Source organism: Vicia villosa, linkage group LG1 (assembly GCF_029867415.1).
Source record: "Vicia villosa cultivar HV-30 ecotype Madison, WI linkage group LG1, Vvil1.0, whole genome shotgun sequence".
Taxonomy (NCBI): domain Eukaryota; kingdom Viridiplantae; phylum Streptophyta; class Magnoliopsida; order Fabales; family Fabaceae; genus Vicia; species Vicia villosa.
Genome location: NC_081180.1, coordinates 232495721 through 232521127, shown reverse-complemented (window position 1 = coordinate 232521127; position 25407 = coordinate 232495721). Strand labels below are relative to the sequence as shown.

General features: G+C 37.6%; 1 protein-coding gene across 1 annotated transcript; it reads left to right on the top strand.

The window, feature by feature from the left end:
- Positions 1-2648: 2648 nt before the first annotated feature.
- On the top strand, positions 2649-4062 carry LOC131623630 (uncharacterized; the record flags this gene model as incomplete). The annotated part of the gene is made up of 3 exons (XM_058894639.1): positions 2649-3414; positions 3493-3839; positions 3880-4062. Coding segments are annotated over exons 1-3 (1296 nt in total), but the record flags the coding sequence as incomplete, so codon positions are not given.
- Positions 4063-25407: the final 21345 nt, after the last annotated feature.

Sequence of the window (25407 nt, the reverse complement as noted above, 5' to 3'; positions counted from 1 at the left end):
ACCTCTTGAATACCTCGATTCTTTTGGATTAACACCTTTTTTAAAACCTTTCTTAATCAAATCAAAGTGATCAAGTGACAAGAAGTGAACACCTCTTGAATACCTTGATCCTTTGAATCAACGCATATTAATAAATCGAAAGATCGAGTGACAAGAAGTGCACACCTCTTGAATACCTTGATCTTTTTGAATTAAAATACATTAATAAAATCAAAGTGATCAAGTGACAAGAAGTGAACACCTCTTGAATACCTTGATCTTTTGAATCAAAATACATTAATAAAAACAAAGTGATCAAGTGACAAGAAGTGAACACCTCTTGAATACCTTGATCCTTTGAATCAAAATACTTTAATAAAATCAAAGTGATCAAGTGACAAGAAGTGCACACCTCTTGAATACCTTGATCCTTTGAATCAAAACAAATTAATTTACAAGGACAACAAGTGACAATGGGGCTCGCTCCTGTTCAATACCTTGGGTAAAGACGCGCTAGGTGAACACCTATGCTCAATCCTTTGCTAAACGTCCCTTTAATAAACAACCTCAATTTCATTCAAACTCTTTGCCTTATGGCCTTTTCATTTTAAAACTCTTTTCATAAACGAGACACTTAATCAATTTTCAATACGAACATACTTCCACATGTGAAGATCGAATATCTTCTACTCGAATGCGATGATGGCCAAAATCTCGTCTCACTCTTGATTTAGTCATCCATTCTTGTAGTGATCTCATATCCATGTGCGCGTAGTATTTTCATTTTGAAAGCGATCGAGTACCTCTCGCTAAAATCAACCAACAAACTTTCGTGGTTCTTAGCCCGAACTACGATTGCTCTGACTTTCCCATTGCACTAGGGAATACGTAGGCACAAGATACAAACGTCTTGGCGAGCATAATAATAAAAAATCATTTCTTTTTCTTCATAATAATAAAAATCCTAAAAAACCTTTCTTTTATCTCTTCTCGATTAATAAGCTAAAGAACACAAACATCACGCTAACACTCAGACACAAAACTAACTAAATGGGTCCCATCGAGTACGATGGAGGTGAGGGGTGCTAATACCTTCCCCTTGCTTAACCGACTCCCGAACCTTAATTTGGTTACGATGACCATCTTATCCTATTCTTTTCTCTCTGTGGGTTTTATCGATATTTTCCCTTTCCTTCTTGGAATAAATAAAGTTCGGTGGCGACTCTGTTGTACTTCGAATGCGTGAAAACGCGTCGAGTCACATTTTTTACCGCTACAGATATTCAAACTCTCACATTGATTTTTTCTGTATTAGTGTTCCATACAAGTCCAGAAAAATTCATATCATTGATCATAAACATTGAGCACTATTGTTACCCTAGGTTTTCGACTTACCAACAAATGGGCAACTGGGGCTCAAAATTGGTAATTGGGCCTCAATTTGGTAAAAAGGCCCTAAATTGGTAATTGGGCCTCAATTAAATAATTACATTGCCATTTGAGTCGAAGTGGTTCGACTAAGTAATGCTTAGTAGTCGAAGCTGTTCGACTAGAAAGATGATCAGAGGCTTCAGCGTTCGATCAGAAGTATGCGAAGACTTAAGAATTTTGCTGCAGAAACTGAAGTGGAAGTCGAGAGGTATTAGAAGTTAAGAGGCAGTTTCAAGCAGTTTTCTGGCAGTTCTTACAGGACGCGTGGAGGTCTCACAATTGAAGATCTTGCATGTCGAAGACACGTGTTGACTGATAACCAGTCGACCGTTAGTAGTAGTTATTTTATTTTTACTATTTAAGCAAGTTCCATAGGAATAGTTAGAGGTCCGCATTTTCTACATAAACACAAGTAAACTCAAATCTCTGTGCAAAAATGAGTAACGAGTGCAACTTTGGAATGTACGTATGCGTACCAGTTTAATTAATGCAATCATTTTACGTTATATCTCATCTTTCAGTGCACATTTACTGCTTTTTTATTGCTTTGATTTACTTTAAAGCCTTTAATTTCAGTGTTTACTTTTATTTTAAAGTTACTGTTGCATTTAATACAAACCAGATACACATAACATAACAAAATAAAGCAATTAGTCCTGGAGTATTCTAGTTGATTCCGCAAAAGTAACCTTTAAAAAGGAAACTAGCGCTTGTTTACCATTTTTCTGGGTAAACAAATTGGCACGCCCAGTGGGACACGTCAATTGCTGTTTGTTTTATATTTGTTAGTATAATAGTTATGTATGATATTAAGAAGTGGTCGGAAATTAACTAACATGGCTGAAGTTAATACAAATAATTCTGATCTTTCTGGAAATCAAGGAGGTGTTCTAACCGGAGCAACACCACAAAATGCCGCAGATTCATCCCCAGTGGGAACAACAAATACTGGTGGATCGACGGCAGCAATAATGGTATCATCACCAACGAATGTACGGTCACCGTTGAATCCATTACGATCGCCGTTTCATGGAATGATGCCTCCACCAGGTTTTAACCCTCAGTTTGGAATGCCCACGTCTATGATGCAAGGTTTGCACACAAATCCTTCATTATATTCTGACAGCATGATGGCTACAAGCACATCAAATCCAGGGGGTCGACCTATAGGCATAGGATATAATCACCAGATTTTGCCATCTTTAAGTACTACGTCAATGTTGTCAATTCGACAACAAATGGACGAAAGTAATCATGAAATGGTGAATGCCCTTACTCAACAAATGGGAACTGTTTTTACTCCCATGATAAATAACACGAATCAAAGTTATGAAATATTGGCGAGACAAATGGCCAGAGTTGCAGATTTCTTTGGAGCGCCCCCACAACCAAACCTTTCGACTACTCAAGGGTCGAATGTGAGAGGGGTCGAACCTATAGGACAAGGAGATCAAATTGAGCAAGAGATCCCTAGAATAGTACAAAGGCATCAAGATGCTGACCAGGTTCTTAGGAACATCCAGCAAGATGTTAATATTGGACACAATAATATCTCTAATGTAGTTGAACAAATTTTAGTTCAGAATGGAATAAATGTAGGTTTGCATAGACCAAATTTCGTTTCCCCGTTGTCAGAATATGTAAGGCAAACAGAATTGCCTAGGGGGTGGAAAGTCCCAAAATTCACCAAATTTGCTGGTGAGACTGGCGAGTCGACGGTCGAACATATTGCTAGGTTCCAGACAGAGGCTGGAGAAATAGCAAACAATGAAAATCTAAAGATGAAGTATTTTCCAAGTTCTTTAACGAAAAATGCATTTACTTGGTTCACGACCTTATCTCCCCAATCTTTGTTTTCATGGAACCAATTAGAACGATTGTTTCATGAACAATTTTATATGGGACAGTCGAAAATCAGCTTGAAAGAATTAGCTGGAGTTAGACGAAAGGGTACAGAACCAGTCGATGACTATCTAAACCGTTTTAGGTTACTGAAAGCTAGATGTTTTACACAAATTCCTGAACATGAGTTAGTCGAAATGGCTGCAGGTGGGTTAGATTATTCCATAAGGAAGAAATTAGACACCCAACATTTGAGAGACATGGCACAACTGGCAGATAGAGTACGCCAGGTCGAAAGGCTAAAAGCTGAAAAAGCCAGAGCTAGTAAATATCATAAGAAAGAAAAAATAGCTTATGTTACTACAAGTGAGTTCGACTCTAATAGCGACAGTGAATACGAAGAGGGAGAGGTCAACGTGGCTGAATTAAAGCCAGGACCACCATATATCTGTAAATTGCTTAAACCTTCAAAAGATAAAAATCTGGTTGAAAGTAAGAATGAAAAATTTTCTAGTAAAACGTATTCATTTGATATAACAAAATGTGATGAAATATTTGATTTGTTGGTTTCTGATGGGCAAATCATAGTACCCCCCGGGACTTAAAAATCCTCCTCTTGAAAAAAAGAAAAAAAGAGGATTTTGTAAATTTCATAATTTCTTGGGTCATAAAACTTCTCAATGTGTCCTTTTCAGGGATTTAGTGCAAAAAGCTTTGAAAGAAGGAAGGTTACAGTTTGGAGAAAAGCCAAAGTCATCAATGCAAGTTGATACTGATCCTTTGCAAGTCGAAGAGGCTCACTATACTGAGCTTGCTGATGTGATGATGGTCGAGACTACTGATGGTTTCGTTAGAAAGCAAAACGGCGCTACTGATGGCAAAGTTTTGAACATGGTTTATCCTGAACCAAAAGAGAGTCTTTTGAAATTCCTTGAGAGATGCCACAATAACAACTCTCAAGTTGGATTATGCCCAAGGTGTGATGCTGTTTTCAATGTCGATGCTGCAAACAAAGTGAGGTTCGACCCTCGTCGTGGCAAGAATCGTCAATTCATGTATACAGGAGAAAACAATGGTCGAAGGGCTGGAGAATACAGGAAGATGTTTGAAAAACCAAGGACTTTCCGTCCCAAGACGGATGTCCCTGAAGACAAATGGGTGAAACCCATTAACTTCAGAGGTAAACGTCCAGAATGGCAGATTCAAGGCAATGGAACCAACGCTGAAGGTTCTTGGACTGATAGTGGATCTAAAAGAAAAGATTACATATCTCCAAACTACAAAGGAAAGAACCCCATGACTCGAACGCAGTGGAGAAGTTACCAAAGAAGCCACAAGAATGGACAAGAAGGTTCGAAAATGGTGCAGGCAGGATTTTCTCACCTTCAGTCAAAACCTTTTCACAGGAAGTTGACTGAAGAACAGGCTAAAATAGCAAATGAAAGATTAGCTGCTGGGATGATCCTAGGAAAGAAACTCATCAAAGAGCTAGTTGATGATGATGCTCCGGCTCTCAATACGGGGAAAGAGCCTGAATATTCTCCACTGTCGAACGAAGAGGTCGACGACAACTTTGACATAGAGTCAGATGAGTTGCTAATCGACTGTGGAATTGTCTCTGTACTTCCAGCAGAGTTCGACAGAGTATCTGAGGTATCTGAGAACGAAGATGATTTTCTTCCTGACGAGAATGTGGAAGAAACACCTGTCTGTTACTATGTAATGGGAAAAGGGGTAGTAGAAGAGCAAAAGGTTGTGTTTGAGAGGCCAGGTCGAGGAATGATGTATCATTTGAAGCCTTTATTCATAAGGGCGAAAGTGGATGGTGTTCCAATAAACAAAGTGTTTGTCGATGGTGGGGCTGCTGTAAACTTAATGCCCTATTCTTCACTTCAGAAAGTGGGAAAGTCTGACAAAGACTTAAGACCCCATAATATGGTACTGTCAAATTATGAGGGCAAGACAAGTGGAATACTTGGAGTAATTCAAGTAAAACTAGCTGTTGGTTCGTCTGTCAGGTCAACCGTCTTCATGGTGATTGCATCGCAGGCAAATTTTAAACTGCTGTTGGGTCGAGAATGGATCCATGGTATTGGGGCAGTTCCTTCTACCTTACATCAGCGTGTGGCCATTTGGAGGTCAGATGGTATAGTGGAGAATATTGAAGCTGACCAAAGTTATTACAAAACTGAAAGTGGTCGCAGACACTTCGACCAGCATTTGGCAAATGTAGCTCCTTGCTACAAAGTAGAAGATGTATATCCTTCTGATGAAAGTGTGTCTAAGTATCTGAACTTAGACCCAAATTATGGTTTCATTTGGAATAAAGAAGATCCTAATGAACCATTGAACCATGAAAGTCCTCCAGAGTAGAGGACAACAATCAAATACGATGACCACTGAGTCAGAATACCTGGCTCGAATAACGGCCTATTTGGCCGAAAACAAAGAAAAAACAGCTTTAGAAGCCGAACTAGAGAAAAATATGACGATTGAGGCCATGATAGTAAAAAATGAAAACGATCAAGAAGTCGATCACCAAGTCGAACGACTTGACGGGATATACGATGACGAACCTTTAGGTTTCGAAATGGATCCATCAGGATCGGTAAAAAGGATGCAAGCTCAAGATCCTCTTGAGGAAATTGACTTAGGTGATGGAGTCATTAAAAGGCCTACTTATGTAAGTACAAGGCTTACAAGTGACCTAAAGACCAAGTTGATTCGACTTTTGAAAGAATACAAAGATTGTTTTGCATGGGATTACAATGAAATGCCTGGTTTAAGTCGACATGTGGTGGAACATCGACTACCACTAAACCCAGGGAAGAAACCTATCAAGCAGCTTCCTAGAAGATTTGCGCCAGAGGTTATGGAAAAAATCAAAATAGAAATTGAAAGATTGCTGAAAAGCAAGTTTATTCGAACTGCGAGGTATGTCGAATGGTTAGCTAATATAGTGCCTGTCATAAAGAAAAATGGTAGCCTTCGTGTATGCATAGATTTCAGAGATTTAAATAAGGCTACTCCTAAAGATGAATATCCCATGCCAGTTGCTGAAATGTTAGTCGACTCTGCAGCCGGATTTGAATATCTCAGTTTATTGGATGGATATTCAGGTTATAACCAAATTTTTATAGCTGACGAAGATGTACCTAAGACGGCGTTTCGATGCCCAGGTGCTTTAGGAACTTATGAATGGGTGGTAATGCCTTTTGGTTTAAAAAATGCTGGAGCTACATACCAACGAGCCATGAATTCCATGTTTCATGATTTTATTGACAAGTTTATGCAGGTTTATATTGATGATATTGTAATAAAATCTAACTCTGAAAATGGTCACTTAGACCATCTTCGACAATCTTTTGAACGTATGAGGAAATATGGACTCAAAATGAACCCTTTAAAATGTGCTTTTGGTGTACATGCAGGGGATTTCCTAGGCTTCGTGGTTCACAAGAAAGGCATTGAGATAAACCAAAATAAGACGAAAGCAATCTTGGAGCTAAAGGCGCCAGAAAAAAAGAAACAACTCCAGTCATTGTTGGGGAAGATTAATTTCTTGAGGAGATTCATCTCAAATCTAAGTGGCAAAACGAAGATATTTTCACCACTTGTGAAACTCAAGAACCAAGATCAATTCAAATGGGAACAAGAACATCAACAGGCATTCGACCAAATAAAAGCTTATTTAACTAAGCCTCCTATTTTGTTACCCCCCAATAGGACAAAAAGTATGAAGTTATACATAGCTGCATCAGGCTCGACAATTGGGAGTATGTTGGCCCAAGAAGATGATAATGGCGTCGAAAGAGCCATATATTATCTAAGTCGAACCCTAGTAGATGCTGAAACTAGGTATAATGATATTGAAAAATTATGCTTATGCTTGTATTTCTCATGTAACAAACTTAAGCAATATATAAAGCCTGTTGATGTGTATGTGTCTTCTCATTTTGATATTATTAAACATATGTTGTCTAAACCAATTTTGCATAGTCGAATTGGTAAGTGAGCCTTAGCGCTAACTGAATTTTCCTTGACATACGTCCCTTTAAAAGCTATGAAAGGACAAGTTGTGGCTGATTTTATAGTCGACCATGGGTTAGTCGAATTGTCTGTAAATCAAGTCGAGCAAACTAACTGGAAATTGTTTTTCGATGGCTCTAGTCACAAAAATGGTTCAGGCATTGGAGTCCTAATTATTTCCCCTAAGGGACTTCCAACTAAGTTCCATTATAAAATGAAAGAAGTATGCTCTAATAATGAAGTCGAATATGAAGCCTTGATTACTGGTTTGAAGGCCCTAATAGATTTAGGGGCAACCCGGGTTGAGATTCGAGGTGATTCTGAACTAGTGATTCGACAAATCAAAAAAGAGTATAAGTGCATTAAAGAAAATCTAATAATGTATTATGCAATCGTGATACGCTTATTAGAAAGCTTCGAACATGTTGAGATCTTGCATGTACCAAGATCCAACAATTACATTGCCAATGAATTGGCACAAATTGCTTCTGGGTATAGAGTTTCTAAAGACAAGTTGGAAGATATGGTCGAGATCAAGAATAAAGAAACTCATGAAGTATTAGACAAATTGGGTCAATTGTCGACGTCAAAATTCGAGGGGGTAGATGATGATGTTGAAATTGAAAATTTGTATGCCTTGGAAATTTTTGCCATCGACAATATGACTGATGCTGATTGGAGGAACCCATTGGTCCACTACCTAAATAATCCAGTCGGAGGAATTGATCGAAAGATTAAATACAGAGCTCTAAACTATGTGATATTAGGAAATGATTTATACAAGAAAACAGCTGAGGGTGTGTTGTTGAAATGCTTAAGTGAAGCTGAAGCATATTTGGCTGTGTCAGAAGTTCATAGTGGTGTTTGTGGAGCTCATCAATCAGGCCATAAGATGAAATGGTTGTTGTTTAGACAAGGTTTATATTGGCCAACAATGCTAAAAGACTGTATTGAATATGCAAGAGGATGCCAAGAGTGCCAGAAATTTTCAGGCATTCAACATGTTCTAGCCAGTGAATTGCATGTGATTATCAAACCTTGGCCTTTTAGAGGATGGGCTTTGGATTTAATAGGAGAGATTAAACCTGCATCTTCTAAGCAACAAAGATTCATCTTAGTAGGAATAGATTATTTTACTAAATGGATAGAGGCAATCCCACTAGTTAATGCTGATCAAGAAGCAGTGATTAGTTTCATACAAAAACACATTATTTACAGATATGGGATTCCAGAAACTATTACTACTGATCAAGGAACAATTTTTGTTGGTCAAAAAATGCAAGCTTTTGCAGCAGAAACAGGGTTTAAATTGCTAACATCTACTCCATATTATGCCCAGGCAAATGGTCAGGTCGAAGCTGCTAATAAAGTTATCATAAATTTAATAAAGAAGCATGTGGGAAAAAAGCCAAGAAATTGGCATCAAACGCTCGACCAAATCCTTTGGGCTTGTCGAACGTCACCAAAGGAAGCAATAAAAACTACCCCATTTCGTTTAACATTTGGGCATGATGCTGTGTTGCCTGCAGAAATTCACCTACAGTCAACAAGAATTCAACGACAAAACAGTCTTTCGTATGACGAATACTGAAATATGATGTTAGATGAGTTAGTCGAATTAACGAAGAGAGGCTAATAGCGTTGGATGGATTAATAAGACAAAAGGAAAAGGTGGAGAAGGCTTACAACAAGAAAGTCAAGGAGAAGACATTCATGGTAGGTGACTATGTATGGAAGGTTATTCTACCCATGGATCAAAGGAATAAGTTATTGGGTAAATGGTCCCCAAGTTGGGAAGGACCGTTTAAAATTTTGCAAGTGTTTTCAAACAATGCATATGAAATTGAAGAACTAAATTCAGATGGTCGAATCTTGAGGATAAATGGTAAATATTTGAAAAAATATAAACCTATGCTTCAAGAAATTCACATAAGAGAGTAAAAACTAAGAGATTATATTAAATGGCCAAAATTTGGCCAATCATTACAAAAAGTTCTTAATAAAGAGCATTGGCAGACATTACAAAATATAGCCAGTCAGTCGAAAACGAAATTACAAAGCAGGGAAATTGTTCCTAAAATAGGCTAACTTGGTTGACTCAAAATCAATCTTAGAGTCAAGTCGAGACAGGTTTTGTTTAAGCTGTTGAATGTTACTTTCCAACTTGAGTGCATTCTCACCATGACCAAGTCCTTTCAAGACTTCTTGGTTAATAATTTCAGGCGAAGGGACTTCTTCAGTTTGAGCCAAACTGATTTTCTCTTGCTCAAGATGTTGAATCTTTTTGTTGAGTTCATCAATTTGAGCTTTGTAATCAGCAATCTTATTGTCGATCTCTCCCTGCTTATCAGAAAACTTTAAAGTTTTCTCCTGAAATTCTTCAAACCTTTTTGGTCGAAGCTGCACTGGCGTCCCATTCTCTCTCCAGTTCACGCTCTTTGTTCTTTGCCTGAAAGGTAATGTTCTTCTTCGTCATAAGGTCCCTCCAAAGTTGGTCGAAGTACGCCTCAAAATCAAAGAAAAATTGAACAACAACTGGTGGAAGAGAAGCTTTGATCAATAAATCTAGGATTTTGCGAATTTCTCCACCAAGATGTTCAGAACTCTCAAGAACAACGAGAAACTCAGGTTCATCCAGATGGGCTTTCAGTCGGCATATAGCTTCGACAAGGGAAGCATCAATCTCAGCATCAGGATTGGTCGATTGAGCAGGAATCTCAAAAGAACTTGGTCGCAGCTTTTGAAGTCGAAAGAGAGCCTCCACAGGATTAGTCTTCTTCAAGTCCAGAATTTCTTCCTGACTAAGAGAACTGTTGGAATTAGTATCATCAGCAATAGAATGTGGTCTTGACTAAGAAGCTGCATTGGGTTCTGGTCGAGGAACATCTTCAGTATTTTTTATGGCAGATGATTGTTCGACGATGGGTTTGTCCTGAGGATCTGTTCGACTTCGACCTGGAGTGTTAGCCGAATCAGTGTTGCTTCCAAAAGCGTCAGTCCTTTGAGGGCTAAAAGGATTGGAGTTAGGAGTGGCTTCAGCAGTTTTCTCAGCAACTTCGACAACTTTCTCCTGAGTGTGGTCGACAGTCGGTGCACTCTATTCAAGAAACATGTTAGAAAACAGAGATATCGAAAAAGATATGTGGGAGAAAAATGCTAAGCTACCTCAGTAAGAATTTGAGATGAAGAAATTGTTGGAGCTGTTTGAGGTTTGACAACCACTTTGGGAATGTCCTTTACAACTTTTCGTCTTTTTGGGGGAGTCAGAGGCGGGGGTCGTGAAAAGATCTCACTTTCCTGATTTGGTGGAGATGTAGTTTCGTCTGATTCAGTAGGAACTACCAGCTGAAAAGGAAAGATAACAATTAATGAATGTTAAGGTAGATTTGACAAGATTAAAGATCAAGTTAAGTACCTTTCTAACAGTTTTGTTTTTCTTGATGGTGGTGTTGCTCGACGTGCTGGGGCGCTTTCGACCTGGTTTAGGAGTAGGAGCTTCGTTTTGATTAGTAAGATCAGGCCCTGAAAGGTCTAAAATTGATATTAGAATATTATTGTTGACAATGAAAAGAAAACGAAGGCAGACATAAAAAACTTACTTATAGTAAGTTGATCCTCCAGTACGTCAAATGCAGTGTTCAGCTTCTTGACGAAAGAGTCCCCATCAAACAGTTGATAATATTCAGACCACCATTCATTGAATTCTTTGGTTGTAAAATAGGAGTTTTGGAAAGTGAAGGTGGGATGTTCCAAGGATTGTTTGTTATGAAACTTCAAGCAGTCGAGGTGTTGACGGGCTGTGAACGGTCGACCAGAGTAACAAATATCACCATCATGGGAATATAAGCTCTTGGGCAGCATCTGGCTCAAACCAAATTGTCGAGAGACCAAGTTTGGTTGATAACCCACAAACCCATAGCACTTACTAGTCGACTCAATACGATGAGAAAGTAGTGTTGGGGTTAGAAAGGCAGCCCAAATAGCATTTAATTGAGCTCGAAGAGTAGGAGTATTCCTAGGAAAAATAGCTTTGAACCAAGTTGGCCCAAAGCATCGGTTGGAGAAAGGGGCCATGGAAGCAATAAATGTTTTACATTCAGAAAACAACCTCACATATTTAAGGAGGTTGGGTTTGTTAGACTCATCTTGAGGAGTTTGAAAGGCAAGCTTGATGCCTTCGACCCTCCGGTCATACATGACCTCTAAAATGGATCTGGAAACAGTATAACCTATATGTGACTCGAAGGTGGCATTCAACCAGTGTTGTAAGAGCCAATAAGGTCCCGACAGAGAGAGTTGTTTTGGAGTCTCATGCAGGCGTTTGATCCTTAAAGATGCTATACCTAAGGTATGATAGAGATAAGCTAGGAGCAGCTTACCTAAAGAGACCATTCGACCTTCATGAATCTGAATAGCCAAAGGTATGTAAGCTTTAGCAATCTGAACTGATCCTGGACAAAACAGATAATATGAGAGCCAGTAGGTGAGGAAGGCAACATGCTCTTCGTCAGAAACTTCTTCTGTCGACTTGTCATAATGATCTTGCATATACTTGGTGATGGTAGCGTTGGTGAAATTGAAATTCATTTCTGTGGGAAGAGTTGGGTCGAAGATTTCACCCAATGGCGAAAGCCCTGTGATGGCAGCCACGTCGAAGAGAGTGGGAGTCATCATTCCACAAGGAAGGTGGTGTTAGAACAAGATTTGTTCTGATCAATATTCTTAGTTTTGATGATAACAAGGATATGAATTTTGTGTGAGATAATGTGGTACTCTAATACATTGCAATTTCCCTTTCAGGAAATATATAAAGAGTATGCACAAATCAGCGCTCAGAAGCTTTGTCTCAGAAGGTTCAGCATGCAACATCAGAACATGGTCTGGCAAGACATCAGAAGATGGTCAAGGCAGAATCAGAACATGGGTCTATGAAAGCATCAGAAGAACTTGAGATCAGAAGCAGAAGCACTGAAGTTCTCATGGTATCACGCTCAGAAGCACTTCAAGGTCAGAAGACAAGAAGATGCTATGCACCAAGCTGTTTGACTCTGATGATATTCAAATATTTTATTCACAAACATCAGATCAGAAGAAAGTACAGGTGGCAGGCTACGCTGACTGACAAAAGGAACGTTGGAAGCTATTAAAGGCAACGTCAGTAGACACAGCGTGAACAAGGCTCGAGGTAGTTGACAAAAGCGTGAAACATTAAATGCAAAGCTGTACGGAACACGCAAAGCATTAAATGCGCCCAACGGTCATCTTCTCAAACGCCTATAAATATGAAGTTCTGATGAGAAGCAAGGTTGACGATTTGCTAACAATTAACTTGCTGAAACGCTGTTCAAATTCAAAGCTCAGAAACTTCATCTTCATCAAAGCTCACTACATTGCTGTTGTAATATATTAGTGAGATTAAGCTTAAACGTTAAGAGAAATATCACTGTTGTGATTATAGCTTTTCAGAAGCATTTGTAATACTCTTAGAATTGATTACATTAATTTGTAAGTAACTAGAGTGATCAAGTGTTGATCAGGATACTCTAGGAAGTCTTAGCTTGTGTCTAAGCAGTTGTAATTAGAGTGATCACGTGGTGGTCAGGATACTCTAAGAAAGTCTTAGCTTGTGTCTAAGCATTTGTTCCTGGAGTGATCAGGTTGTGATCAGGATACTCTAGAAGACTTAGTCGCGGACTAAGTGGAAAACCATTGTAATCTGTTGCGATTAGTGGATTAAATCCTCAGGTGAGGTAAATCACTCCGTGGGGGTGGACTGGAGTAGTTTAGTTAACAACGAACCAGGATAAAAATAACTGTGCATATTGTTTTTATCGTTCAAGTTTTTAGACTACACTTATTCAAACCCCCCCTTTCTAAGTGTTTTTCTATCCTTCAATTGGCATCAGAGCGCCGGTTCTAAGGTGCAAGCACTTAACCGTGTTTAGAAAAGATTCAGGAAGAGAAAAACGCTTCAGTAAAAGATGGCTGGTGAATCTCAATCAAATCCAACTGCATCTACATCTGGCTCTGCTGAGCAATACAATGGTAACAATGGTTATACTAGACCACCAGTATTTGATGGTGAAAACTTTGAATACTGGAAAGATAAAATGGAAAGTTACTTTCTTGGTCTAGATGCTGATCTATGGGATCTTCTGTTGGATGGTTACAAACATCCTGTTAAAGCTACTGGTGTAAGGCTCACGAGAAGCGAAATGACTGATGATCAAAAGAAAGATTTCAAAAATCATCACAAATGCAGGACTGTTTTGCTGAATACTATCTCTCATGCTGAGTATGAGAAGATATCTAACAGGGAAACGGCCCATGACATATATGAGTCCTTGAAAATGACTCATGAAGGAAATGCTCAAGTCAAGGAGACTAAAGCTCTTGCTCTAATCCAGAAGTATGAAGCCTTCAAGATGGAGGATGATGAAGACATTGAAAAGATGTTTTCAAGATTTCAAACTCTGACTGCTGGATTGAGAGTTCTCGACAAAGGCTACACCAAGGCTGATCATGTAAAGAAGATCATCAGAAGTTTGCCCAGAAGATGGGGCCCAATGGTGACTGCATTCAAGATTGCGAAGAATCTGAATGAAGTTTCTTTGGAAGAGCTGATCAGTGCCCTGAGGAGTCATGAGATTGAACTTGACGCTAATGAACCTCAGAAGAAAGGTAAGTCTATTGCATTAAAATCCAATATTAAAAAATGCACTAACGCTTTTCAGGCTAGAGAAGAAGATCCTGAAGAATCAGAATCTGAAGAAGAAGATGAACTGTCCATGATCTCCAGAAGGGTGAACCAACTCTGGAAGAGCAAGCAAAGGAAGTTCAGAGGCTTCATAAGTTCAAAGAGATTTGAACATGGAGAATCTTCTGGTGACAGAAGATCTGACAAGAAGAAGGTTGTCTGCTATGAGTGCAATGAGCCTGGACATTACAAGAATGAGTGTCCGAAACTTCAGAAGGAGAATCCCAAGAAGAAGTTTCATAAGAAGAAAGGTCTTATGGCAGCATGGGATGATTCTGAATCAGAATCAGGATCAGACTCTGAAGGAGAGCAGGCAAACTTTGCGCTGATGGCGACAGAAGATGATGGATCAGAATCTACATCAGAATCAGATTCTGAAGAGGTATTTTCTGAACTATCTAAAGAAGAGTTAGTTTCCAGTCTAACAGAGCTTCTTGAATTAAAAGCTCATCTTAGTATCAAATACAAAAAGCTGAAAAAGCAATTTGAATTTGAAACTAAGAAGCTTGAGTTGGAAAATTCTGAATTAAAAGAAAAAGTTTTAAAATTATCCAATAATGTTGGATCTCCTTCTGATTCAGAAAAATCCACTCCCAGTCTGAATCATATTCTGAAAGAATATGATTTAAGTTTCAGGAAGTTCTTATCTAGAAGTATTGGCAGAAGTCAGCTAGCTTCTATGATATATGCTGTGTCTGGGAACAAGAGAGTTGGCATTGGTTATGAGGGTGAAATCCCATACAAGCTTGAATCTGTGGATGATATGAAAATATCATACAAGCCTCTGTATAACCAATTTAAATTTGGCCACTCCCATGATATTAAGCACACATCACATGCACAAAGTTTTCACATAACACACACCAAGAAGCATGTGACACAACCTAAGAAATATCATGGAACTCAGAATAAGAAGTATCATATTGTTCCTCCTGTTAAATATTTTGCTAAACCCAAGTTCAATCAGAACTTGAGGAGAACTAACTAGAAAGGACCTAAGAAATTGTGGGTACCTAAGGAGAAGATAATTTCTGTTGCAGATATCCTTGGCGGCAAAGAGGACAGAAAGCAAAATGTCATGGTACCTGGACTCTGGGTGCTCGCGACACATGACGGGAAGAAGGTCTACATTCCAAGACCTGGTGCTTAAACCAGGTGGAGAAGTCAAGTTTGGAGGAGATCAGAAGGGCAAAATCATTGGCTCTGGAACCATAAGTCTTGGTAACTCTCCTTCCATAACTAATGTACTTCTTGTAGAAGGATTAACGCATAACTTATTGTCCATAAGTCAATTAAGTGACAATGGTTATGATATAATCTTCAATTAAAAGTCTTGCAAGGCTGTAAGTCAGAAGGATGGCTCAATCCTATTTATAGGCAAGAGGAAGAACAACATTTATAAGATTGATCTTTTTGATCTTGAGAAGCAGAAGGTGACTTGTCTTATGTCTGTTTCTGAAGAGCAATGGGTCTGGCACAGAAGATTAGGTCATGCTAGTTTGAGAAAGATTTCTCAGATTAACAAACTAAATCTAGTCAGAGGACTCCCAAATCTGAAATACAAATCAGATGCTCTTTGTGAAACATGTCAGAAGGGCAAGTTCTCCAGACCTGCATTCAAGTCTAAGAATGTTGTTTCTACCTCAAGGCCGTTAGAACTCTTGCACATTGATCTGTTTGGCCTAGTCAAAACAGCATCTGTCAGAGGGAAGAAATATGGATTAGTCATCGTTGATAATTATAGCCGCTGGACTTGGGTAAAGTTCTTGAAACACAAGGATGAGTCTCATTCAGTGTTCTTTGAATTCTGCACTCAGATTCAATCTGAGAAAGAGTGTAAAATCATAAAGGTCAGAAGTGATCATGGTGGTGAATTTGAGAACAAATTCTTTGAGGAGTTCTTCAAAGAAAATGGTATTGCCCATGATTTCTCTTGTCCTAGAACTCCACAGCAAAATGGAGTTGTAGAGCGAAAGAATAGGACTCTACAAGAAATGGCCAGAACCATGATCAATGAAACCAATATGGCTAAGCATTTCTGCGCAGAAGCAATAAACACTGCGTGCTATATTCAGAATAGAATCTCTATCAGACCTATTCTAAATAAGACTCCTTATGAATTGTGGAAGAACAGAAAGCCCAACATTTCATATTTCCATCCTTTTGGATGTGTATGTTTTATTCTGAATACTAAAGATCATCTTGGTAAGTTTGATTCCAAAGCACAAAAATGTTTCATGCTTGGATATTCTGAACGCTCTAAAGGCTACAGAGTATACAATACTGAAACATTGATTGTAGAAGAATCAATCAATATCAGGTTTGATGATAAGCTTGGTCTTGAAAAACTAAAGCAGTTTGAGAGTTTTGCAGATTTTGATATTGATATATCAGAAGTTGAAGAATCAAGAAGCAAAGCTGCAGAAGCTGGCAGTCTCAGAAGCAATGGATCAGAAGATCAAGTTGCTGCATCTTTAGAGAATCTTAGGATTTCTGAAGAACCAACTATCAGAAGATCACCTAGACTTGCCTCAGCTCATTCAGAAGATGTGATCCTTGGAAAGAAAGATGATCCCATCAGAACAAGGGCATTCCTTAAGAACAATGCAGAATGCCAATTAGGTCTTGTTTCTTTGATCGAGCCAACTTCTGTTGATCAAGCTCTAGAAGATCCAGACTGGATAATTGCCATGCAAGAAGAACTAAATCAGTTTACAAGGAATGATGTATGGGACTTGGTTCCTAGACCAAAAGGATTTAACATCATCGGTACTAAGTGGGTTTTCAGAAACAAGCTAAGTGAGAAAGGTGAAGTGGTAAGAAACAAAGCCAGACTGGTTGCTCAGGGTTATAGTCAACAAGAAGGGATTGATTATACAGAAACCTTTGCACCAGTGGCCAGGTTAGAATCTATTCGTCTATTAATTTCTTTTGCCACTCAACACAACATCACTCTTTATCAGATGGATGTCAAGAGTGCCTTCTTAAATGGTTATATAGATGAAGAAGTTTATGTTCACCAACCTCCTGGTTTTGAAGACTCCATGTCTCCAAATCATGTTTTCAAATTAAAGAAATCATTATACGGATTGAAACAAGCTCCCAGAGCTTGGTATGAACGTTTGAGTTCTTTCCTTCTGGAAAATGATTTCACTAGAGGAAAAGTGGACACTACTCTCTTTTGTAAAACATTTAAAAAGGATATTTTAATTTGTCAAATATATGTTGATGATATTATCTTTGGAACATCTAATGCTACACTTGGAAAGGAGTTTGCTGAGTCTATGCAGGCTGAATTTGAAATGAGCATGATGGGAGAACTCAAGTATTTCCTTGGGATTCAAATCAACCAAACTTCAGATGGAACCTATGTTCATCAAACGAAGTATGTGAAAGAACTTTTGAAGAAGTTTAATCTTTCTGAAAGCAAAGAAGCCAAAACTCCTATGCATCCAACATGTGTACTGGGTAAGGATGAGGTAAGTAAGAAGGTAGATCAGAAGTTGTACAGAGGTATGATTGGATCTCTTCTATATCTAACTGCTTCTAGACCTGACATTCTCTTTAGTGTTTGTTTGTGTGCTCGATTCCAATCAGATCCAAGAGAATCTCATTTAACAGCGGTTAAGAGAATTCTAAGGTATCTGAAAGGTACTACTAATGTTGGTTTAGTTTACAGAAGATCTAAAGATTACAACTTAGTAGGATTCTGTGATGCTGACTATGCTGGAGATAGAATAGAAAGAAAGAGCACTTCTGGAAGTTGTCAATTTCTTGGAAGTCATCTGATCTCATGGTACAGCAAGAAGCAAGCTACTATTGCCCTCTCAACAACAGAAGCAGAATATGTTGTTGCTGCTGGTTGTAGCACACAAATGCTCTGGATGAGAAGTCAGCTGGAAGATTATCAGATATATGAGAGTAACATTCCTATTTTCTGTGATAATACTTCTGCTATATGTTTATCTAAGAATCCTATTTTACATTCAAAAGCTAAACATATTGAGATTAAACATCATTTCATAAGGGACTATATTCAGAAGGGTGTTATATCTTTAAACTTTGTGGATACAGACCATCAATGGGCTGATATCTTTACAAAACCTCTTGCTGAAGATAGGTTTAAGTTCATTCTGAAGAATATCAGTATGGACTTATGCCCAGAATGAGAAGATGAGAAGATCTTATGTATGAGTATCTTCTGAAATGAAATTGGATTTTTTTTAAGAAGTTCTGATTGAAATCAATTAGAAATTGTGATTCAGTTATTACTAACGTTTCATTGTCTAAGTTGATTCAGAATCTCTTTAAAAGCAAAACAGCTGTAACTGGCTATCCAGATGGTAAACACGTGTTCACTATTTCTGGACAAGCGTGCGTGCAGTTGAGGGGACGTCTACTTAGGTAACTGTGCAAATCTCGTCTTTTGTCATTATTATCTCTCTTCACGTCATGTTACATTAAATGCCATTCATCATTTCTTTTATTGTCCTTCTTTTCTTTTTTATATTCCTCGAACGTTTCCCTCTTCTTTTTCCCTCTATTTATTCCTTCTCTGTGTGAACTTCTGTACTTGTCTATTTGAACTTCAATGAAAATCATCCTTTTTCTTCCGTGTGTTTCTTTTTGTTTTTATCTGAATCTTTTATGTTTTTGATGATATGACAAAAAGGGGGAGAAATATGTGATAAATGATTTGATTTAATCAGTTGCTTTACTAACAGAACTTGCAAAGTTCTATGTTTTTAAGTTGTGTTGTTGCAGGAATCAAAGATTCAAGATCAACATAAGAAGCAACAAAATGAATCAAGCTCTTGGATTCTTGAAGCAAGCTGAGTGCTAGGAAGCTTCAGAATCAGAAGCAAGAAGGAAGAATGATCAGAAATTCTGATAATAGAATATGATCCAAATCATTGTCTATTTGCTCTGATACATTGTCTATTGGATCTGATATATTCTATATGGCTTATATGGCTCTGATACATATTTTGTGTTCTGATACACATTTTATGTTCTAACTCATTCATGCTGACTTTTGTCGTTTAGTTTTGTTCTGTAACATTTCAGGATGTAGAGATGCTCTGATGATGCTCTGGTACATTCAACAATGTTCTGATACAATCTAGCATGAAGTGATGTAAGAAGAAATTCAAAGCTCTGAAGCTATCCGAGGGAAGCAGAAATCAGAAGCTGTGAATGTTCTAAAGATCCAGAAAACTCAAGTTCTGAAGCTGTCCTAAATGGAAGCATGAATCAGAAGCTGTGAATGTTCTGAAGATCAAAGAAATTCAAGTTCTGAAGCTGTCCTAAATGGAAGCAGGAATCAGAAGCTGTGAATGTTCTGAAGATCAAAGAAATTCAAGTTCTGAAGCTGTCCTAAATGGAAGCAGGAATCAGAAGCTGTGAGTGTTCTAGGGATCTAAAGAAATTCAAGTTCTGAAGCTGTCCAATGGAAGCAGAAGTCAGAAGCTATGAATTATCAGAAGACAGAAGCTTATATGATCGTCTCTACCGAAATAATCAGGGAAGTCTTTTATTATTAAAGTTCTTCGAGTATTTATTTCAGGGGGGATTATTCATCTCAGAGGGAGATTGTTAATCTCAGGGGGAGACATATTCACATGCTTATGCTATAGCTGTGTAATTTATCTTTAGCCGTCTGCTCTTTCTGATCGCAAATTCATATCGTTTATATATGTTTTTGTCATCATCAAAAAGGGGGAGATTGTTAGAACAAGATTTGTTCTGATCAATATTCTTAGTTTTGATGATAACAAGGATATGAATTTTGTGTGAGATAATGTGGTACTCTAATACATTGCAATTTCCCTTTCAGGAAATATATAAAGAGTATGCACAAATCAGCGCTCAGAAGCTTTGTCTCAGAAGGTTCAACATGCAACATCAGAACATGGTCTGGCAAGACATCAGAAGATGGTCAAGGCAGAATCAGAACATGGGTCTATGAAAGCATCAGAAGAACTTGAGATCAGAAGCAGAAGCACTGAAGTTCTCATGGTATCACGCTCAGAAGCACTTCAAGGTCAGAAGACAAGAAGATGCTATGCACCAAGCTGTTTGACTCTGATGATATTCAAATATTTAATTCACAAACATCAGATCAGAAGAAAGTACAGGTGGCAGGCTACGCTGACTGACAAAAGGAACGTTGGAAGCTATTAAAGGCAACGTCAGTAGACACAGCGTGAACAAGGCTCGAGGTAGTTGACAAAAGCGTGAAACATTAAATGCAAAGCTGTACGGAACACGCAAAGCATTAAATGCGCCCAACGGTCATCTTCTCAAACGCCTATAAATATGAAGTTCTGATGAGAAGCAAGGTTGACGATTTGCTAACAATTAACTTGCTGAAACGCTGTTCAAATTCAAAGCTCAGAAACTTCATCTTCATCAAAGCTCACTACATTGCTGTTGTAATATATTAGTGAGATTAAGCTTAAACGTTAAGAGAAATATCACTGTTGTGATTATAGCTTTTCAGAAGCATTTGTAATACTCTTAGAATTAATTACATTAATTTGTAAGTAACTAGAGTGATCAAGTGTTGATCAGGATACTCTAGGAAGTCTTAGCTTGTGTCTAAGCAGTTGTAATTAGAGTGATCACGTGGTGGTCAGGATACTCTAAGAAAGTCTTAGCTTGTGTCTAAGAATTTGTTCCTGGAGTGATCAGGTTGTGATCAGGATACTCTAGAAGACTTAGTCGCGGACTAAGTGGAAAACCATTGTAATCTGTTGCGATTAGTGGATTAAATCCTCAGGTGAGGTAAATCACTCCGTGGGGGTGGACTGGAGTAGTTTAGTTAACAACGAACCAGGATAAAAATAACTGTGCATATTGTTTTTATCGTTCAAGTTTTTAGACTACACTTATTCAAACCCTCCCTTTCTAAGTGTTTTTCTATCCTTCAGGTGGAAGGTGTTAGTCGAACCTTCCCAGAAGAAGATCGAAGCAAGTAGCATGGGGGGAAAAACTCTATGACCAGTCCGGGATAATTGTATGACGTCGAAGATGCCCAATTCCTCCCATCTTTGTTGTTTTTTCGCTTGAACTTTGTTAAGCCAAGCCAAGTATTCCTTGTTGCCAGGAGCTGGAGTCGAACGGAAAACCCTAAGCGAAGGATACATAAACTTCAAATCGAGGACACGTGATTTGTCGAAAGCTACAGGCATGGTGGTTTAGAAGCAAGGAAAGAAACCAGTGGTTTGCTCTGGGTGGTAACGGTGGTCTGGTAATGGCCCTAAAAAAGCCATTAATTTATCAGTAATCTGAAAAGGGATTAACATCTGGTTTTGCCAAATGATGGCTTTGGCCTCAGTAAGGTTGGGTTGAGGAATGAAATCTAAGCCTTGTTCTTCTTCCTCACGAGACATAATAAACCCTAAAGGGTTCGCACCCGTATCGTACACAGTGGTGTTGGTGGTCGTAGCTGCCATTGTTGTGTATAAAAGGAGAAGAAGAAAATGGGTAAAGGTTAGAGGAAAAGAGATGGTTCTTTCTGAAACGTTTGAGAAGAGAAGTAGAACGAGGAGAAAGAAAGAAAAAGGAGAAAGAAGCTGTACATATATATAAGCTGGTGGTGACGTCACTAGAAATCGTGAAAAAAAAAAGTTGTAAAATCAAAAGTCATGTCAAAGAAACGCTTTGAAAACTGGATTCAGAAAGTGGGAGCAGTTATAGCCCACTAACCTAGTGTTTAGGTAATAATTAGTGCCTGGGAAAATGAAACGTAATCATGGCGTAATGGGAAGTAACAAAAGTCGAAACCCAAGAAAGAACTGAAACGCCATCTTTTCTCTTTCCTAAAGTCAGTCGAAAGAAGTCGCTTGGGGGGCAATTTGTTACCCTAGGTTTTCGACTTACCAACAAATGGGCAACTGGGGCTCAAAATTGGTAATTGGGCCTCAATTTGGTAAAAAGGCCCTAAATTGGTAATTGGGCCTCAATTAAATAATTACATTGCCATTTGGGTCGAAGTGGTTCGACTAAGTAATGCTTAGTAGTCGAAGCTGTTCGACTAGAAAGATGATCAGAGGCTTCAGCGTTCGATCAGAAGTATGCGAAGACTTAAGAATTTTGCTGCAGAAACTGAAGTGGAAGTCGAGAGGTATTAGAAGTTAAGAGGCAGTTTCAAGCAGTTTTCTGGCAGTTCTTACAGGACGCGTGGAGGTCTCACAATTGAAGATCTTGCATGTCGAAGACACGTGTTGACTGATAACCAGTCGACCGTTAGTAGTAGTTATTTTATTTTTACTATTTAAGCAAGTTCCATAGGAATAGTTAGAGGTCCGCATTTTCTACATAAACACAAGTAAACTCAAATCTCTGTGCAAAAATGAGTAACGAGTGCAACTTTGGAATGTACGTATGCGTACCAGTTTAATTAATGCAATCATTTTACGTTATATCTCATCTTTCAGTGCACATTTACTGCTTTTTTATTGCTTTGATTTACTTTAAAGCCTTTAATTTCAGTGTTTACTTTTATTTTAAAGTTACTGTTGCATTTAATACAAACCAGATACACATAACATAACAAAATAAAGCAATTAGTCCTGGAGTATTCTAGTTGATTCCGCAAAAGTAACCTTTAAAAAGGAAACTAGCGCTTGTTTACCACTTTTATGGGTAAACAACTATACTATCATTGATAACTGCTTGCTTGGAAGGGAAGATCTTTCTTATAGATAGATACAATATTCATATACTTTCTTACTTAAACAAATATTCAGATTTGCTGATTATTGTTGACTTGTCATTCAAGATTGTTGGAGACAAGGGTTGCTTGATTAAAGAGAGAATTGTTCTCTTAATCATTTGGTTTGATCAAGGAGAGGATTGTTCTCTTGATCATTTGTTGGTCAATCATAAGGGAATTGTTCTTGTGGATTGTATAGGCTTTTGTAAGTTGCCTACACTAGTAAAATCTCTTTCGTGTTTGAAAGGAGACTGAAGTACTCTCGGACTGTGAGGGGAACCAGGATATATCGCCGTGTCATTTATTTTTCTGCTTTTTACTCTTTCCATAACTTTACCATAAACCAGAAAAATAATTCACATATCACCAAAAACCAATAAAATTTTTAAGAACCTAATTCACCCCCCTCTTAGGCACACTTCATACTTACAACGAATACATCCATGTCATTCCAATTCCATGCTTAATCACGACATACATGTCTCACATATACATAAATGTCATATTTAATTAAGTGTGCATTTAAGATATCCAATACATAGTTCTAACAATTCTAAATTGATCATAATCATTATAGATTATAAGGAATATACAATTCCATGAATTACCCACATATAATTCACATTCATCACCAAGAACATCATTCACATCAAGCTTATCATCAAAACGGGAAATCGTTAACACATCAACAAAATGTCTAACTTTCATAAATACATGGAAACTAGAATTATACGTAAAATAACTCATTTTATTCTATCATAATATAGTTCATTGTGTTAGCTTTCCAACACTTTAAACATCACTCAATTTGGACTTACGGTTAAAAGTTATGACATTTTAAGTTTCAAGAAAAATCTGTCCAAACAGCGGTAACCGGTTATCCTCAGAACCGTAACCGATTACACCCTCCTAAAATGTCCAGAAATGCTATTTTTCAAGTAGTAACCAGTTATCCATATACTGGTAACCGGTTACCACTGTACCAGAACAAAAAAAATAGATTTTTATGTTTCTAAAGTCAATTTCAACCTCATTTCAAAGCCCTAAACCTTCTCTATCAATAATCAAATGTTTCATATCATCAACATAACATGTATGCATCGCTTACTAGTATCAAAACATGTTTCAAACATTAATTTTTGGATTCTACACAATCTCAAAAGTTAGGTTTTTCTCAAATTCAACATACATACACTAAATCATATGTTATTCACTTACCCACTCATAGAATCTCATATAGAATCAAGAATACAAGTTAGAACATACACATTTATGGATCATCATACCAATTCTAATTCAAAACTCAAGAATCTAGTAACCTACCCATACCAAATCATGCATATTATAGAACCCACCAACATTACCCAATCATACTACTTATAGTCATTTGGATTCTAACCCTTACCTTGAATCTTTTGTCCTTCTTCTTCAAGATTCCCCTCTTTCTCTCTTCTCTACTCTTTAGTCTCTTTTCTCTTATTTCTATCTTTCTCTCTTTTTCTTGTAATTAGGTTTTCTCTCACAAATCTCTACTAACTCTATTTTGTGATATTGGGTTTAACCCATCCAACTACTCTTTCTAATTAATTAGGCCCATTAGCTAATTTATTAATATTATCACTTCTATCTAATTATCCAAATATCACACATATTCAAATAATACAAAACACACCAAATAATCAATTTATCACACAAAATAATAAATAATAAAATAAACACCTAATAAAATAAATAATAAAAGAACTAATAAAATCGGGTCGTCACACAATGCGTGATAATTAGATCTCTAGCACTTCAACGCAGTTTAAAAGTCCAAAACAGAGACATTACCGAGATGAACAAAAGGGGAAAAGACTGAACCTTAAGATAAATAAATTAACTTTTAATAATACACTTGATGAAGGTGAGTCTCTCTTGTTCTGCTACTACATCTTAACAAATTCTATACAATTTATTTTGTTACCAAAGGTTCCTCTTGTGAAAAGAATTCACAATCATCTCTAAATTCATTTATGATACCTCCATTAAAAATGTTCTTATGTAACATGGTTCAAACCCTGGAGGATGCATCTTTAACTTTGTTACTTTTTTATGTACAATAACTAACAAAAAATATCTAAAATGCAATATATTGAACTTGAACTCACACTTATGGTCATCATTGACTTGATCTTCAAAGTGTTAACATGTACACCCCTCAACCAGGACAGACGATGGAGATTCTGACCAAACACAATCATCATTTGATGGTCTACAAGAACCATTGTACACTTGATTTCTATATCATAATATTTATGTCATATGTGAGAACAACCAACCAATCTCGTTTTTAAGTTCAGAATCATGATCGATCGGAGATAAAACATTATCAATTCAAAGATATGTGTGCAATAGTCGACCTGATATAGAGTTCTCAGTTGGATTGGGGACCAAATACATGAGTGAACCAAGGGTGTCACACATGAAGGCTACTAGAAGAATCCCGAGATATTTAAAAGGATTAATAAATTGTGGAATTCTATTTCCATGAGATTCTAAAAGAAAAGACGCTACGATTACTTGCTATTCAGATGTTGATTGGCATGGAGATAAGGAAGATCAAATAAGCCTAACTGGTTATTTTTTTCAAGTATTTAGTGCCCTAATCTCA